A 19481-nucleotide genomic window follows, 5' to 3' on the forward strand; every position below is an offset into this window, starting at 1 on the left:
GCAGAGGCTTGTTTTAGCTCCAGATTCCAAAGTCTGCAGGCTCTTGTGCTTCTAACTACTAAACCAATTTCATTCAATGTTCTTTAAATTTTCTTTTTCTGCAGAGAATGCTAAAATTCTGCATTGTAAAATTGAAGGTACTATAAAACTTGAGCATTTCTTTTTACAGATGAGCGACTGATTGATTTGCAGTTACAATCTCAGCTCAGCTCAAAAATTATTGCTTAATTTGTGAAATTGCAATAAGTGCTTCAGGAAATGCTGATTGCTTGGGTAGATCTTATAGTGCCTGGGCAAGATAATAAAGAAAACCTGGTTTCTATTGGTGGGAGACTTGAAAAACAAAAACAAATATTCTTTTTAGTGGCAGTTACTAAAGAACCAGGGGTGAAATGAAGAATTGCAGCTGACAGCAATGATCTAAAATTCTCTGCCTCAGAGAAGCTAAGTTAACTGTTATTTCCTAAAGAGAATTGGATAGATAATTTTGAGAGAAAGATATGGAGGAGGGAAAAATCAGGGTGTGTGACTTGAAACAAAAATATCATGGATACTGGAGATCCAAAAGCAGAAATGCCAGGTTCACTCAGCAGGTGAAGCAGCTTTTTTTATTTTTGTTTACTTAGGGATCCAGTATGGTAGCAGCCCCTTTCGGCCCAATGGTACCGCACTGCCCATTTATAGCCACGTCACCAAGTAATCTATTAACCCCTACATCTCTGGAAAGTTGGACAACCGGAAGAAACCAACACAGTCATGGAACAAACGTGAAAATTCCTTACAGGAAGTGGCAGGAATTGAACCCAGGTCGCTGGTACTGTAATAGCGTTACGCTAACTGCCATGCCACCATGCCGCTCTCAAACAATAGAAAGGGAAACAGTCAACATTTCAGATCTGCTCCACCATTCTATCATGGCTGATCACTTTTCTTGCTCAACCCCATTCTCCTGCCCTTCCCTCATTCCTTTGACACCTTTATTAATCAAGAACCTGTCAACCTCCACTATAAATATACCCAATGACTTGGCCTCCACTACTGTCTATGGCAGTGAATTCCACAGATTCACCACCCTCTGGCTAAAGAAATTCTTCCTCAAAGGGAACAGATGCTGTACACTCTGGTCCTAGTTTCTCGCACTATTGGAAACATCCTCTCCATGTCCACTCTATCCAGACTTTTGGATATTCGGTAGTATTTAATCAGATTCCCCCTCATTCTTTAAGTCTCCAGTGAGTAAAGGCCCAGGACCATCAAACGCTCCTCATATCTTATCCCTTTCATTCCCAGCAAAATTATTGTAACTTTCTCTGGACTTTCTCCAATGCCAGTACATCTTTCCTTAGATACAGGGCCCAAAACTGCTCGCAATACTCCAAATGCAGTCTGACTAGTGCCTCATAAAGCCTTAGCATTACATGCTTGCTCTTACAGTGTATCCTAGTTCTCTTGAAATGATCAGTGACTCTTCATCAGAATAGGTATGTGAATGATTTTACTACTTGTAGAATCAGAATCAGGTTTAACATCACTGGCATGTCGTGAAATTTGTTGTTTTGCAACAGAATACCTTGCAATACATAACAATAAAAAGTATAAATTACAATGGATGTATATGTGGTAGAGATATGGAGGGCTATGGTGCTGGTGCAGGTCAATGGGAATAGGCTGCTTAAATGGTTTGGCGCAGACTAGATAGGCCGAGGGGTCTGTTTCTGTGCTGTACTTTTCTATAACTCTATATAATTAAATTAAATTAAATAAATAGTGCAGAAAGAGAGGGGGGAAATACTGAGGTATTGTTTAGTGGTTCATTGCCCATTCAGAAATCTGATGGCAGAGGGCAAGAAGCTGTTCCTAAAGTGTTGAGTGTGAGTCCTCAGGCTCCTGTTTGTCCTCCTCGATGGTAGCAATGAGAAGAGGGCAGTCCTGCGTGATGGGGTTCCTTAGTGATGAATAACACTTTTTTGAGACATCGCCTTTTGAAGGTGTCCTGGATTCTGGGAAAGCCAGTGCCCACGAGGGAGCTGGCCGAGTTTGCAACTTTCTTCAGCCTCTTCCAATCCTGTGCGGAGGCCCTTCCATACCGGACTGGAATGCTCTCCATGGTACATCTATCGAAATTTCTGAGTGCTTTTGGTGACATACTAGTTCTCCTCAAACTCCTAGTGAAATATAGCCACCGCTGTGCCTTCTTTGTAATGGCATCAATACGTTGGTCCCAGGACAGGTCTTCAGACATGTGGACACCCAGGAAATTGAAACTCCTCACCTTTTCCACCTCTGATCGCTTGATGAGGACTGGTGCGTGTTCCCTCAACTTCCCCCTCCTGAATCCACAATCAATTCCTTGGTCTTATTGGCGATGAGTGGTGCTGGGGCTGCGACACCACTCAACCAGCTGACCTACCTCGCTCCTGTATGCCTCCTTGTCACCATCTGAAATTCAGCCAATAGTAGTTGTGTTGTAGGCAAGTTTATAGACACCATGTGAGCTCCATCGTGCGTATAGAGAGAGTAGAGTAGTGTGCTCTAAGTACGCATCCTTGAGGTGTGGCAGTGTTGATTCAGCATAGGTTCAAAGTGCCAAGGGATCCCATTTCATACAGTAACTCAGTGCATGAGCCAGAATAATATTCAATCCAAACAAAAATTCTATGTAAAAGCATTCATCAGAATAAGGAATCAATTATATAAAGTCTCTGAGCATGATATATTTTTAAATAATAACATATTACTTCAATAGAAGATTTTCCACAGAGCACCAGTGTAGCCTTCACTTATCTAAGGGAATGGGCATTTGTGATCAAGACTTCAAACTTGCATGCAGCCAAGCAGCAGTGCTGCATCATGCCACACACTAACTGCAGCTTCCCCACACTGCAACTTGTTATTGCCGAAACAGCTTTATGGTAGATGCCATCACCCTGGCCCTACACTCAATCTCTGGAGCATCTGGATAGTAAGGACACCTATGTCAGACTACTGTGCATTGACTATAGCTCCACCTTCAGTACTATATTTCCAAGCAAACTCTTCTCCAAACTCCGATCCTGGCCACCAATGCCTCCCTTTGCAACTGGATCCTTCACCTTTTGAGAACAACATCTCGGCCACAACTATTCTCAGAACTGCTGCTCCACAAGGTTGCCTCCTCAGCCCCTTAACTCGACTCCCTATAACAGTCGTGCCCAAATTCTGCACCACTCCTTCTACAATGATACCACTCTGCTGAGCCATATCTCAAATAACGATGAGTCAGAGTACAGGAAGGAGATAGAGAGTTTTGTGACATGGTGTCATGACAACAATCAAGGGTAACAAAACAAAGGTGTTGGTCATTGACTTCAGGAAGGAGGGGTGGTGGTGCACATGCTCCTGTTAATATCAATGGAGTTGAGGTCTAGGTGGGTTGAGAGCTTCAAGTTGCTGTGTGTGAACAGAATCAATAGACTGTCCTGATCCAATCATATTGATGTCACAGCCAAGAAAGCTCACCAATACCTCTGCTTTCTCAGAATGCTAAAGAAATTTGTCAATCCCCGACAACCCTTACCAATTTTTATTGATGCACCATAGAAAGATTTCTGTCTGGATGCATGGCAGTTTGATGTGGCAATTGCTCCGCACGTGACCGAGAAAAACCACAGAGAGTTGTGGACACGGCCAGCGTCCCTTCAGTGGGCTCTCGCACTATACTTCTCACTGCCTGAGTAAAACAGCCAGGATAAAAGAGCCCACTCACTCCAAGTATTCTCTTTTCTCCCCTCTCCCATTGGGCAGAGGATACAAAAGCCTAAAAGCACACACTTCCAGGTTCAAGGACAGATTCTATCCCACTGTAATAAGACTGGTAAATGGTTCCCTAATATGATAAGAGGGACTCTTACCTCTCAATTTACCCTGTTACGATCTTACACTTACAATTCTTTCAGGGCACATTCTCTATGGCTGTTAACACTTTATTCTGCATTGTTATTGCTTTAGTTTGTTCTACCTCAACACACTGCAATGATCTGACAAGAAGAATAGTACACAAGACAAGCCTTTCACTGTACTTCAGTACATGTGATAATAACAACACCTATACACTGCCCTGCAGAGATAAGGACAACTTGTAGCAGGTATCTCCAAGCACTGGAGAGATACCTCTGCAAAACCTTCCAAATTTATTAACAGTATAAACAAACCAATGTCAGTGTCCTCTCTCCGAGCTCTGATAAGAATCACAGAGCATGGAAACAGGCCCTTTGGCCCATCTGAGCAGTGCTGACTTTGCTGCACAGTGAGCTAGTCCCATCTGCCTGCACTCACTTATAATTACACTTACTCAGCCTCACCGAGCAGACCCCAGCCCAACACTGAACCTTTGAAACAGATCCCTCCACTCAGATCTCCCATCACATTAAAAAAGATGAGTAGATGGGAAAAGGAAAAGATTCAAAGATGTTCTCAAAGCTTCTCTGGGAAAAAAAAAACTGACTTCTCCCCTGTCTTGTGGAAGCCCCTTGTCCAAGATCATCTAATGGAGAAGCAGGATATGGGAATGATTTCGAGAATGTGAGTCCTTGCAGCAGGAACACACAAAATCTGGCATAAATCATAAAAGATTTATATCACTTCCCAAACTACCCATTCAGCCAGCCCTGCATCTCCTGCCCACCTACAGCAGAGTCTGCAGAACACACAGCACTGGACTAGAACTACATCATCCTTGACCTCAAAGAACTGCCTCTGTATATAACTAATAACTGTTGTAAAGCAACAAATGACCATTAGTTCTTATATTTATGAATTTATTAATGGTTTTCTGCAACCTTCTGTTTGCATTCACCAATTTGAAGATAAATAATAACTAGAATTTTTTTTGTCATATGTACATCCAGACTTTGTACTCTAAGAGACTATTACATGTAATTACACTTTCCTGCAAGACCAGAACACAGTAAACAGATATATTACCTAGAATAGAGCACAGAATTTCCATCGACCAGCCCAATAACCCGAAATCCCTTCCTCTTACAGGAACAGCTGTAGGCCCACAGAGGGTGGTTACAAAGCTCCTTCTGTCCGAGGCTTCTGTCATCAGACCGCCAAAAGATTAATAAAGTATTTGTTCTTGTTCTGCTTTAAACAGCAATATTGGCAGGAACTCTATGTTACTGTCAACTTTCCCTTACCAAGCATTATGTAACAGTCTGTATCCAAATACATCAGGAACCAACAATTTGCCCCATGGGTAACCATGTTTTGTTGCTGCTTGGACTGAAAGCAGTTTATCAGCCATGTGTTTTAATGACATAATACATTTTCTAAAGAGTATGTAAGGGAGTGACTTTTGTTTCAAGCACAAAACCTCTTGGAAGCCAAGTTAACCTATCATGTTTCCTTGACCAGATGTTTAACACTGGTATCCGCAATCACAATAGAATACTGAAGCTGCAACTAAAGAAAGCTATTCTTTCTGGGGCAAATATGTAATATTTGTTTTGTTCTTTTAGCTTAGTGAGTGTACTTAACTAAGCCTTAAACATATGATCACAATTAAAGCTATCAAAGGCTGGTTTGTAGAAGCTGCTGGACTTAAATCCTCAATTAGACACTTACCCAAATGCACTGATTTTTATTTGGCTGATGCAGAGAGAGAGCCATTAGCAAGCCACACCATACAGGTCTGTTTACTCCTTCCAACACAGAAGTTAGAAATGAACTAAAGGTCAGATTGTGGTACAGGAGACCTCTCTATCCGCTGTTATATACAGCACTGTATCAAGGGATGCAGCGGTTGTGTCCTGAAATGAAGATGTGGATGCACTCCTACTCAGGCCCCTCAACTCTTCAGCCTTTGTTACAAAACATAGAACAATTCAGCTCAATACAGGCCTTTTGTTGTGCCGAACTTTTAATCTACTGCACGATCAACTTAGCCCTCTCCTCGACATAACCCTCTACTTTTCTTTCATCCATGTGTCTACCCAAGAGTCTCTTAAATGTCCCGATTGTATCAGCCTCTATCACCACCATCGCTAGTGCATTCTTGGCACTGACCACTCCCTATGCAAAACCCTACCCCTGACATCTCCCCTAAACTTTCATATTCTCACCTTAAAGGATGCCTTCTGGAATTAGCTATTGCCATCCTGGCTCTCTATTCTATCTGTACCTCTTTTAATCTTACACACCTTTATCACGTCTCCTCTCATCCTTCCAAAGATAAAAGCCCAAGCTGGTCAACCTTTCCGCATAAGACATGTTTTCTAATCCAGGCAGCATCCTGGTAAATTTCCTCTGCACCCTAAAGCTTCCACATCCTTCCTATAATGAGGTGGCCAGAACTAAACACAATACTCCAATTGTGGTCCAACTAGAGCAGGAATTCCCAAGCTTTGTAATGCTATGGACCAATACCATTAAGCAAGGGGTCTATAGTCCCTAGGTTGGGAACCTCCGAACTACAGTTTTACTGAGCTGCAACCTTACCTTGCAACTCTTGAACTTATTTCCCCCAACTAATGAAGGCCAACACAACATATGCCTTCTTAACCATCCTATCTCATGTATGCAGACAAATGGCATATATTTGAATGGAGTCGGTAAGATTGATTGAAAAGCACAGGTAAGTGGTTTGAGTCTTTCTTCTTTATTCTAGTTAATCTTAACATCTTCACTTGAAAAGTATCTTCAGATGCCAATAAATTAAGAACACCTATTATTTTCATTTCCTTATGGAACACAGGACCGTACAGCGCAGGAACAGACCCTTTGGCCTACAATGTCCATGCCAACCATGATCCCAAATTAAACTAGTCTCATTGCAGAATCATCAGCTCTCACGGATGCGATTCATTGCTGATTTGGACGGAATGAATTTTAGAAGTCACCTCCTAATTCCTTGTCAGCGTGAGAAAAATAGCACTTAAAAGAAGCCCATCTTTCAGGTCACTTTTAGTCATAGGATACTGGCAGTGAACATGACTGCAAGGTTGATGGTGTTCAAATAATTTTCCAGAAATTGAATAATTTATACCTAATTATAAAACATCAGGTATAGTGTGGAGATTAAAATTCATTTCTGTTCTTTCTTAGTAAAAACCATAATGGTGTAAAAACGTATCAATTCATTCAGCATGGAATCAAGATATTCAACCCCACTGTCAGCTTGAGATAGTCCCACTTCACCATATTTGTCCCATATCCCTCTCAGTCTTTCCCATCCTTGTACTTGTACAAAGTCTCCTAAATGTTGTAAATGCATCCACCTTCCCACTCCCTTTGGCAGCTCATTCCATGTGCCCACCATAATCTATGTGAAAAAGTTACTTGTCAAATCCCCTTTTAAAATTTCACCTCTTACCTTAAACCTAAGCCCTGAAGTTTTACACTCTCCTACCATGGGAAAAAGACTGCAACCATTCATTCACCTTATCTACGCCTCTCATAATTTTGTAAACCTCTGTAACGTCATCCGTCAGACCCCATGTTCCATAGAAAAGAAATCAAAACCATTTGGTCTTTCCTTATAGCTTAGACCCTCCCGTAACATCCTCGTGAATCTTTAGTCTTTTCAGCTTATTGATATATTTCTCATACTCAGACAAACAGAAATGTACACAAAATTGCAAGCAAGGTACTACCAGTGCCTTGTACAGCTCTGACATGATGTCCAACTCTTGTATTCAATCCCCTGACCGATGAAAGGAAACACATCAATGACCTTCTTCACATAGAACATGTTTTAGGGGAATAATAATGTCAAAGTAAACAAGAATCCAAGTAGTTTAGGAAGGAGGTGAACCAGCAGAGCACATGTAGATCTCCATATTGCTGAGTAGAGTATTAACTGTGGTGGTATTGGGGTGTATGGGTTGTCAGGGAGGGGTAGTACCTCTGGTGGGGGAACATGTCACATCCTTTTCAAGGCAGTTAGCCCACCTTTGGTCCCCACCTGGCACTCAGCTCTCACCTGTGGCTCCCCATAGCTGTTTGCATGCGACAGCAGCCACACCCCAGGCAACAGCTTCGACAAGCCGGCTAAACCAGGTGAGGGTAGCCGATGGGTCTCAAGCCCTCGGTGAGTTGGGGAGTTGTCTATCCCAGCATGTGAAGACAGGCTCCGGCGGATTGAACGGACCAGACCAGTGGAAGGTCCAACAGTCAAGAAGGCGGTCTCTGCAAGCGTCGTGGAACGTGTAGAGCAGGACAAGACACAGAAGACGTCCTGGTCATCCACTGACCCTAGTCCCATCTCCAGTCATCTCGACTCTGTCTTGCCACTGGATCCAGATGGGAATTGGGAAGAGAGAGTGAGGCTGACACTGCGCAACTCTCTCCCACTTAAATCCAAATCATGCGCTAGTCTCGACACCATCATCATCATAATGGTGTCAAGGTCTTCATCGACAACGATGATGGACAAACAACAACATTAAACTAGACAGGTAAGAAATCTTGTAGACATATTACTATCTTGAGTTCAGTTGTTAAAATTGGTCTTAGAGCTCTTAGCTTTGGGGAAGGGGTGTAGAGGCAGTTAAGGAGGAGCAGGTAGGAGGATGTTGTGATGGAGAGTGAGAAATAAGGCTGACTGCTAGTGAACTCTGCCACTTTCACTGTGCACACAAGGACAGGAAAGAAACCATTGAATTGTACTGACATAATGCCAACCACAATGTTTTCTCAATGATGTCCAAAAGTAATTCACTGTTGGTCAAGTAGTTTTCAAGTGCAGTCACTCTTATAACATAAAAAAAATCCTTAGTTACTAATTCGTGCATAAGTTCTCACAAACCTCAATGTGATAGTTACCTAGATCATCTGTTTAGTAATATTGCTGGTCATGGCATCAGGGTTAACTTTTATGCTGTTCTCTCCAAGAGGACCACAGCCTTTGTGTCTCAACGACCTAGAGAGTTATGTTGCCTGGAGTTAGGGCTTTGCGTTGTGGATTTTGGTAGGGTCACCCTTTCCAAACAGGTCACACGGTAGTGGCCAGACTAAGAGTCTTCCAGGTTCAGGGTTTTAGCTCAGAGCTAACAACGTTGACTGATAAAACAAGAGCAAATGAAGAATGCTTCTACATCTGAGTGTGACAGTATTCCTGAGCTTCCAGCCAAAACTTACATGACTGACAGTAGTGAAAACCAAGAGGAAGCTACTGACATGATAGATACAAACGTTTGTAGATAGGTAGATAGATGCTTTATTGATCCCAAGGAAAATTACAGTGTCACAGTAGCATTACAATTGCACAGATATACAAATGTTAGAAGAGAAGTACTAAACAATAAAACATAAGTTACCTCAAACTGTCTAACAGGAGGGGTCATCACTGCCCCGGCTAGAAGTTGACTCATTATGGAGCTTAATGGCAGAGGGCAAGAATGGCCTCATGTAGCGCTCTTCGGAGTAGCGCAGTTGTCTTAATCTATTACTAAAAGTACTCCTCTGTTCAGCCAAGGTGGCATGCAGAGGGTGAGAAACATTGAAGGAAGCCCTGAACACTACTATAGATGGACGACCTTCCTTGCTGCTTGTAATGCCGGCAGCATAATGGGAAGTAGAGTAGAGTCTGGGGAGCCAACTGGATTCAAACCCGGGAGCCTTCGCTCCGAAGTCCGGCGCTGATGCCACTACACCACCATCCGGCACGAAGTGGAATAGAGTCAGTTTAAAATAATCCATGGGATACACACATCTCTCAGAGAGTAGGAGGTGCTAGGATTTAACGTCTCTTTTGATTGACAGCACCTCTGACAATTCAGCAATGCCCTTGTGCTGCAATGGTGTGTAACTTCAAAGCTCAATCTATTGAGTCAAAGGCAATGAAACAACAGCAGAAACAGCCGAAGGGAGAACAGGAAGAGACTTGAGTTGAAGATTCAGGTACTACACCCCATCCAAGCTCACAAAGGATACTTAGACTGGTTACTGGAAGTAAACCAGCATTGATCGCAGGTATCTTAAACATACTCCATCATCTGCAGAGGAACATGGGGATAAATAACTATCTCCAGCTGCAGTACTGACTACACAGATGTTACCACAGGGTTTCAGGGTCTACTCACTAAAGAGAGGGCTGTCTCAGTTTCTGCAGCAGTCAATAGGAGAGATTTAAGAGTAAAGGATGGCAACAGTTGCATTCCATCTAAATGATTTGTCCCCCCTTTCATCTTCTGAATCGCTGCACTTCTTGCCCCTCCAGTTAACAAGAAGAGAGAAAGGGAGAGAGATAAGACATAGGAGCAGAATTTTGCCATGCACCCATCGAGTCTGCTGTGCCATTCAATCATGGCTGATTTATTTTCCCTCTCATAAAAATGAACTGGGATTGTACCTAAATCCTACTTCAAGGCTTTTCAATGTTTAAATATATCTGTGGTGAATATTATAACTGGCTCTTGTGTCAGTAAATGTTATAAATCATAGAGTCAGCATTACATAGCAGAGAAACAGACCCTTCACCAGCCCTGATGAAGTGTCTCAGCATGAAACGCCGACCTCTTACTCTTTTCCATAGATGCTGCCTGGCCTGCTGAGTTCTTCCAGCATTTTGTGTGCATTATTTTGATTTCCAGCATTTGTAGATCTTCTTTTGTTTGTGCTTCAGTCTAATGTATCCACGTTGCCCAAGGTACATGTCTAAACTTGTGCCATCTGACTATATTTGGCCCATGTTCATCTAGGCCTTTACCATCCATATACATCTCCAAATCACACATTGCAAAGATGCTATTCTCACCAAATTTTCCTTGGCCAATTTCCCTTTCATAATGACATTTCTTCTTTCTTTTGGAAAGATACATTCTTTGCACAAGGAGGTGAACTCTCAGTCTTTTTTTTAAATCTCAATTCAGCTGGCCAGATGCCAATGTGCGAGTGAGTGACTTAGAACATACTGAAAGTATCTGGGTACCATCATTCATAAAGTACATTGGAAATGTGTCCCACACCGAAAAATATTAGAATTGATCTGAAATGTTTGACTAACACCTCTGATTTTCTTCAGGGAAGACATCAAGTTTGCTAACTTGTGAAGCAAAAATCAATAATCAGCTACAATGATTTTCTATTCCTGATGCCTTTGGGTAGACTTCAAAAACAGGGACCTCTGTAGGATAAGGTGGTGGCACAGAAGTTAAGGAACCGTTATACCAGCTTCTGGACCATTAATCTAAAATGCAGGTTCCAATCCCAGCATAGTAGCGTAAGATCTTAAATGGAGGCAACTAAATAAGTCTCATCTCAGCAAGGATAATGATGTAATTATCATATTGTAATATAATCAGCTTCATGAATATTCTTCTGGAATATTAACCAGTCTGGCCCATGTCTCACCACTGACCCAACAATGTGGCAAGTTCCTTCAGCCAGGAGTATAATGGAATCTAGTATTTCCAATGCGACATGCCCTGCCAATGAATGAATAACAAGTCTATGAAAAGTACTATTTCATTCTACAGAGTAGAAGGTGAACCAGACAACAAATGCATAAACCGTAGCTGAAAGAAATCTGAAATAATAATGGGAAAAAAACATCTTTTGATAATGGGTCTTTAGTCCTGAAATGTTGGTTGTTTCTTTCTCCAAAGATACTGCCTTAGCTGCTGAATGTCCCCAAACAGCTTCTGTTTTGATACATACCATCACTGCATGATTCACGAGCAGTATAATTTGTACTTTATACGATTGTAGAAGTTTTTCACTATGTCATCAGGACAGCTCACTGCAGGCTGTCATTACACAACACGGGTAAGATGCATTAAGCAGAAAGCTCCTTATGTGAATAAATTGCTCGGAAGCTTGATTTTCATCACTCAGAATGCTTTCATGCCTCATTTTGTAGTGTATCTGATACACATCTCTTTAATGTCATGACAGGACCACAAGAACTAAGTAACTACAAATAGACAGGAGAAAAATGACTTAGCCAACTCTGTAACTGTTCTACAAGCTTAGGGACAGTTCTCTCAAAACAGATAGGTTTCATAGGAAGAGGTTGACATGTTCTTGATTTGGTAAGGGGGTTAAGGATTACAAGGAGAGGGCAGGAGAATGAGGATGAGAAAATAAAACCAGCCAAGATTGAATGCTGAAGCAGGCTCAGTGGGCTGAATGACCTAATTCTGCTTTGTATCTTATGGTCTTGTGGAAAGGATGCAATGATTTTGAGTTACTTTCAGACGTAATGAAAGATAATTAATTTTAATAGTGTTTATCAGGCACGGAAATATATAATTCTATCTAGACACAATGCAAGTCCAAGCTGTTGCAGGTAATAAAGATCGGAAGTAAATTCAGAACATGATGGATATATTCTAGAGGCCAGGCAGTATCTGTGGAGGTGAAAACAGCATGACGGTCTCAGGGAAATGCCCTTTCATCAAAACACAACTCAGTTCTTCCATTCTTGCATCATGAAATCACAAAGGCATTTTGGCAGAAGGGTTTCAAAGCAACATTTCAAGTTCTCTAATACCAGTGATCATTTTTGGCCAGGAATTGCCAAATTATCATCAATCATTGAAAAGCAAATTCTAGTTCCTGAGTTTTGCTAATAGTGTTTGAACACGCACCCAAGTTTTAAAAAGAAACATTAAAGTGATGGTTGTTCATCTTGTTGACCCTGAAAGTAGTCTCCCATCTGTTCTTTGTGTCTGTTTAACAAGATCACATGCTGGTGGGTTAATGAAATCCAGCAGGCAACAGCTGCCAGGAAATTAGAGAGACAAGCAGAGAACCATGTCTACTGAGAATTATGTTATTTGGCAGTAAGAATAAATCTAGAACATGGCTCTTCCTCAAATGTACACATAGAATGATGTCTTCAAAAACACAAAGCTATTTTGGTAAGTCTGGGCAAGGCTTTTTATTGTAATAAGTACCCTTGATTATAGGCATCAGGCCAGAATGTATGATGTGTTCTAAGTGCCCAAACATGGCAAAGGAAAAAAATGTGTTTTTTGGTTGGATGTCCTTTATATACAAGTTTTCATTTGGCTCACTGACAATAACTGTGGCAATTTAGCCAAAGTGTGAAGATTTGCAAGGAAGAAAATGCCCGATGGACAGATGGAATTAGGTCAAATTTTTACATGGCAATATAACATAAACAATAAGAGTTATAGGTAACCCAATTAATGAATCTGATTATTACAAATATCCCCAGAATACTGAAGATACCTCTATCAAAATTCGACCTGATTTTAAGCTTCATAAGATACCTTTACCACCGTCGTGTGAACTATTTGAAGACATTGCTTCTTCATTAAAAAATATAAAATCAATATTGTTTCAAATCAGCCAATCCTGTCCATGAGCTGGATTTAAAGAATTTCATTAAATAAGAACAATGGATCCACATTGTTAAGTGAACTTTCTGGCCACTAAAAATAGAAAGTTTGGTGGACAGTTTCTCAGGTATTGCTAACTCCCCCCCAAAAAAAATCTTTGACTTCCAGTTTATTGTTCTTATTGCTGCTTTTCGTTAAACTATTTAAGCATGCCATTGTCTAATAAATTCATGCCATCAGTTTCTACAAATGCACAATGCTGAAACAGATGGACCCAATGTGATTAATGACAGGCAAGGTATTTTTGACAAAGGGAATCTATTCCTTCTCTTCCTCCTCCTCCTCCCTACTTGCCTGCAGTCTTTGATCAGAGTGGCTACATCATCACCTACTAAACCTCTCAACCAGCTGGAAGGAACTGCACTCTCCAGGTTCTATTGTTATATCAGTAGTAATCACAGACGATCTCCTCTCATATACTCTATCAAGAGAAACTATCCTTGGCTGACCCTTCCACATATAGGCTGATGACTCACAGCTCTACCTCTTCCCAGTTGAGCACTCCTGAATATTCCACTGTCTCCAAATTAACAAAATGCGTGTCAACTAAATGACAGCACCTCTACTTCCTCAGGAGTCTGAGGAGGTTTGGCATGTCATCAAAAACCTTGGCAAACTTCTATAGATGTGTGGTGGAAAGCTGTCCGGTTGCATTATGGCCTGGTATGGGAACACCAATGCGTTTGAGTGGAAAATCGATTTGGCCCAGTACATCATGGGTAAAACTCCCTCAACCATTGAGCATATCTACATAATATATTGCCCTAGAAAAGCAGCATCCATCATTAAAGTTCCTCAGCAACCAGGCCATGCTTTTTTTTCGCTGCTGCCATTAGGTGGAAGGTACAAGAGCATCAGGACTCACACCACCAAGTTCAAGAACTGTTACTACCCCTCAACCATCAGGCTCCTGAACAGAAGGGGATAGCTACACTCGTTTAAGGACTCCTTTATCTGTTATTTCATGTTCGTTATTTACTGCTATTTATTTATACCTGCATTTGCACTGTTTGTTGTCCACTGATCCTGTTTACAGTTACTTTTCTACAGATTTGCTAAGTATGCCTGTAGAAAAAGAATCTCAGGGTTGTATGTGGTGACATGTATGTACTCTAATAATGCATTTTACTTCGAACTTTGAAATATCTTCCTACATCAGAAAGAGTAAAGGCAAGTCTTTCTATTTCTCTTGCATTCCCAGTTTCCTTCTTGTCATTTTCATTAGTTACCTTGGCAGCCATCTGAAATTGAACCAAACTCTTCAGAATCAGAATTAATATCATTGGCATATGTCATGAAATGTGCTGTTTTAGTGGCAGTGGCACATTGCAATACATAACATTAAAAAACTATTAATTACAATAAAAAAGACACACACACACACACACACACACACACACAGGATTCCAGTATCTGGGACATATTCGAACCAGTACGTTTTAGCCCAATTAGGTGGCTGCCCCAATAGCTGAAGTCTCATGGAATTTAAAAGGTATAAGAAATACAAACTACCAATTAACTGAGTAACAAATTATGTATTTAAATGAAATACGGAACAAATTAAAACACTACCATTACCTCTACAGTGCTATAAAACTGTATATTAGTTCCTAATAGTTATTGATGGCAAAACTCATTTGCTGTGTTCTTTTGATTGACTGTAAATGAACAAGATCACCGCAGACACCTCATGCATATGATGGACTGCTTTCATACAATGCTTCCAACGATTCCATCCTGCAAACTTTCATATTCTTTGTAACATTCAGAATAATTATTGATACCTTAAGGGGTGATTGATAAGTTTGTGGCCTAAGGTAGAAGGAGTCAATTTTAGAAAACCTAGCACATTTATTTTTCAACATAGTTCCCTCCTACATTTACACATTTAGTCCAGCGGTCGTGGAGCATACGTATCCCTCCTTTGTAGAAGTCAGCGTCTTGGACCTCCAGTAAGTGGTCCACAGCCGGGGTGATTGATATGTTCGTGGCCTAAGGTAGAAGGAGATGAGTTATTAACTTCAAACTTTCTGCATAATCACTCATAGAGTTGAACTGCTTGTGCATGTAACGAGAGCTGTATAACTGACTCCTTCTACCTTAGGCCACGAACTTATCAATCACCCCTCGTATAACAAGGACGTAAAGGTACAGAATGCAATAAACATTATGGTGTTACAGTTACAGAGAAAGCACAGTGCAGGTGGAGAGTTAAGATGAATGAACCATGACAAGATCGATCGAGAGATCAAGAGTTTTAATTCGGCAGGACTGAAGTTGTCCTTGATCCTAGTCATACATGTTCTCAAGCTGTTTTATCTTCTGAAGGGCGAGAAAAGAGAAAGTGTCAAGATTGGAAAGGGGGCTTTTATTATGTTGGATGACAATGTTAAACATAAAAGACCAGGCCTTCAGGAACAAATGGCAGCACAGTGGCACAGTTATAGAGTTGATAGCTCAAAGTTCCAGCAACATGGGTTCAATCCTGACCTCCAGGTGCTGTCAGTGTGTGATTTACATGTTATCCCAACGACTACGTGTGCTCCCTCCAGGTGCTTTGGTTCCCTCCCACATCCAAAACAACGTTGGGGGGGGTGGGGGTAGGGTGGTCAGAAAAATAATCAGCCAGAGGTGGAATATGGAGAGTAGCTGATGAAAGAATGGGATAAATGAAATAGGTTAGCAAACAAGAGACTTCAGAATCTGGGACAAGAACAATCTGCTAGAGGAACTTAGCACGTTGAATGGCATATGGATGATGGGGGGGGGGGTAGAATCAGGTGATTTTGGGTCAAGACCCTGTGCCTGGATGACATAGGTGAGGCTAGCATTAGTATAAAAGTTGATGGTTAATACTTGGCACAGTCTTGGTGGGCAGGGCGCTCTACGACTCCAATGTTAGGGAGTACTTCTGCACGGAAGGCTGAAGTTTGTATCCTTTTCTGCAAATGGCTGTTGTTGCTGGACTAGATATTCAAGTTAAATTTGATAGTTTTTTGCCAACCAGAGGTGTTAAGGGATTATGGGGGTCAATACACATACACAGTATGCAGTTAAATCAGAAACCAGAGGTGACAGACATCTGTACTGAACGGCAAAGTAGTCTTGAGAGGACAGATAGCCTTTCCTATCACTGAAGCATGCAAAATCAGGAGGACATTTAAAATAATTCCTAAATTTAGATGAATAGAGACAGATGGACAAAGGATTTGCCCAATGTTCATCAGCATCAAAGTAAAAACTATTCAAAATTTTATATACCTTCAATGAACAATTGGTCCTTAATATGTCTTATAGCAGAGTAGACTCGACGGCCCAAATGGCCTAACCATGCTCCTGTGTCTTATGGTCTTAATGGGATAATGATCATTAACATCTCATCACCAGAGCTTTGTAGACGCAAAATGATCCTGTTGCCTTAATATTTGATTTCCTTCCAGCAGAGAAATAAGCCTTTCATTAATAAGTGCATGAACATGTCACTGATTGACTTAAAAATGCTGAGTCAATGATGGTAAGAATGTGCCAGAACAATTAAGTAGATAGACTTATAAATATGGCCATTTATGATTCTTAATTTCATTAAAGCTTTTGAGCCTCATTCATTATTGGCAGCGAGTCCGTTTGCTGTTTAGGATTGTGATACACCTCATCCTAAGCTCTATTTATATCCTAGCGTGTCCAGATTGCCTTTTATCTATGATAATGTTCCACTGTCTGCAATGCTTTGATCACAGCAACACTCTCCTCATTCTACACCATATGTAATATTATCACAATCAGTGCCTCCTTTATCCTATGTTTTGACCACATCCACATGACTGGATTTTTTTAGACAAAAGATATACCTTAATTACCAGTAAATTCTATTTCTGCCACAATTTTTAATGAATGCACCATGTTTCCGATTTCATATTAAAACAAATCTTTGTTCCCATAAGTTTTAAGTAGTCTTCTTGAACATTATGATTTCAACAATACAGAACCAAAATGTGTGGATCTTGGCATTCTGCCTATGTGACATTAAAATAATTTTCCTAATGACTACATTGACGTAGATAGCAAAATGTCATGCACAAGGTAATGATTCCGCTGAGCTTCTACAACATGCAAATAAAGCGATGCGATAAAGATCAAACAATCTCTATTCAGTACAATGTATTAATTTAACCATGCACAAAATTATGAATTATAATTTTACCCCTTGCATGTTCAATAAATCCATTCAAAGGAGTAGCCAAAGCAACTTTAATCGGTGCTTTGAAAATGCATAAGGCAAGCAAATGGGAGGGGGGGGGGGGCGCGTGCAGGGAGAGGGAATGGAGAGCATAAGTCTCCAGAGGTCAATGAGGATTATAGCTCAGTGGAAAAAAACTCAGCTGTAATTCAATGCAGCAAGTCATCTCTTCCAATGCCATGACAAATACATCACTTCATTAGTTCCAACTACTGAAAAGCAATTTCAGTTACTTATTAGATTATCATTCCATTCTCTCTCCACAAAGCATTGCAGAACCATCTTCCTGCTGTTGGATCTCACTGTTGATCCCATTCTCCTAGTCAGCCAGAGATGACTTCACATACTAGGACCTGACTTTCTGAATACGCAAATCTCCCAACTATTGATGGTCAGTATGTTCTGTGTTGTATGATGTAGGCAATCGTGGTCTTTCCATGACCATAATCGTCCTTGGCCAACTTTTCCACAGAAGTAGCTTTTTCAGGGCAGTCTCTTTACAGGACAGGCGAACCCAGACATTATCAATAACCTTCAGAGATTATCTGCCTGGCATCAGTGGTCACATAACCAGGTCTTGTGATATGCACCAGCTGCTCATATGACCATCCACCACCTCCCAAGGCTTTACATGACCCTGATCGGGGTCTAAGCTGGTGCTATATTTTGCCCAAGGGTGACCTGCAGGCTAGTGGAGTGAAGGAATGCTTACACCTCCTTCGGTAGAAACATATCTGTACCCTGCCACCCACGTTCATAGATCACCCATTTGATGAGCTAAGTGATAATATCAGTCTGATCTGCAAGCTTCCTTGAACTTGTTTACAATAGTGGAATAATTTAGCCATGTTGCCTGGTTGGATGCAGGCCTAATTAACATCTCATTTGCATATGAGAACATTTCACAGTCACTTCACTTTGCAAACCATATCTCTTAGTCTGTGAGCCAGCCTGTACTTCACAGATAGTGTTTATTTGCAAACGTGTGCTTTTAACTTCAATTTACTGGCTGCAATTTACATTAAGAACTGTAATCCAGTTCTTGTTTGAATTAATATCTGCTATATTCACATAAATCCATAATACTCCCCATCTCACCCTGGCTACCCTCAGATGGTTTAGCCTGCCTGCCAAAGCGGTGTACCGGGGTGTGGCACAAGAGTGTACCATCAGGACCAAAGATGACTGAGCTGCCCCAGGAGAGTGAAGGGCATAAACAAGGCTCGGAAGAATTCAGGTTGGAGGAACAACACCTTATATTCCGTCTGGGTAGCCTCCAACCTGATGGCATAAATATTGACTTCTCTAACTTCCGTTAATGCCCCTCCTCCCCTTCCTACCCCATCCCTTATTTAGGTATATTTTTTAATATATTTTTTAATTTCCCCCCCCCTTTTTCTCTCTCTCTTTTTTTCCTCCCTCTGTCCTTCCCACTATAACTCCTTGTCTGTTATCCACCCTCTGGGCTCCCCCGCCTTTTCTTTCTCCCCAGGCTTCCCGTCCCATGATCCTCTCCCTTCTCCAACCTTGTATCCCTTTTGCCAATCAACTTTCCAGCTCTTAGATCCACTCCTCCCCTCCTGTCTTCTCCTATCATTTTGGATCTCCCCCTCCCCCTCCCACTTTCAAATCTCTTACTATCTCTTCTTTCAGTTGGACCTGACGAAAGGTCCCGGCCTGAAACATCGACTGTACTTCTTACTATAGAAGCTGCCTAGCCTGCTGCGTTCACCAGCATTTTTGTGTGTGTGTGTTGCTTGAACTTCCAGCTTCTGCAGATTTCCCCGTGTCAGAAGAATTCATGGTCATCCACTGCAAACAAGGAAGACCCCAGTTGTAATGACTACTCGTTCCACTGTACCCAGACTTCTGAGTTCAAGACAGTGAAACTGCCC

General features: G+C 41.3%; 1 protein-coding gene across 7 annotated transcripts in view; it reads right to left on the bottom strand.

The window, feature by feature from the left end:
• LOC140187720 (coronin-6-like) overlaps positions 1–19481 on the bottom strand; it is a 256030-nt gene that overhangs the window by 103595 nt on the left and 132954 nt on the right. For 4 of the 7 annotated variants that reach the window (XM_072243309.1, XM_072243310.1, XM_072243314.1 and 1 more), the window contains one exon: positions 15228–15341. The exons of 2 other annotated variants lie outside the window; for them this stretch is intronic. In XM_072243309.1, the coding sequence (XP_072099410.1) occupies positions 15228–15341 (114 nt within the window). Of the gene's footprint in view, positions 1–4962; positions 5071–15227; positions 15342–19481 lie in introns of those variants that run through there. One more of the 7 variants, XM_072243315.1, reaches the window with a different exon arrangement.

This window comes from Mobula birostris, chromosome 25 (genome assembly GCF_030028105.1).
Source record: "Mobula birostris isolate sMobBir1 chromosome 25, sMobBir1.hap1, whole genome shotgun sequence".
NCBI lineage: Eukaryota > Metazoa > Chordata > Chondrichthyes > Myliobatiformes > Myliobatidae > Mobula > Mobula birostris.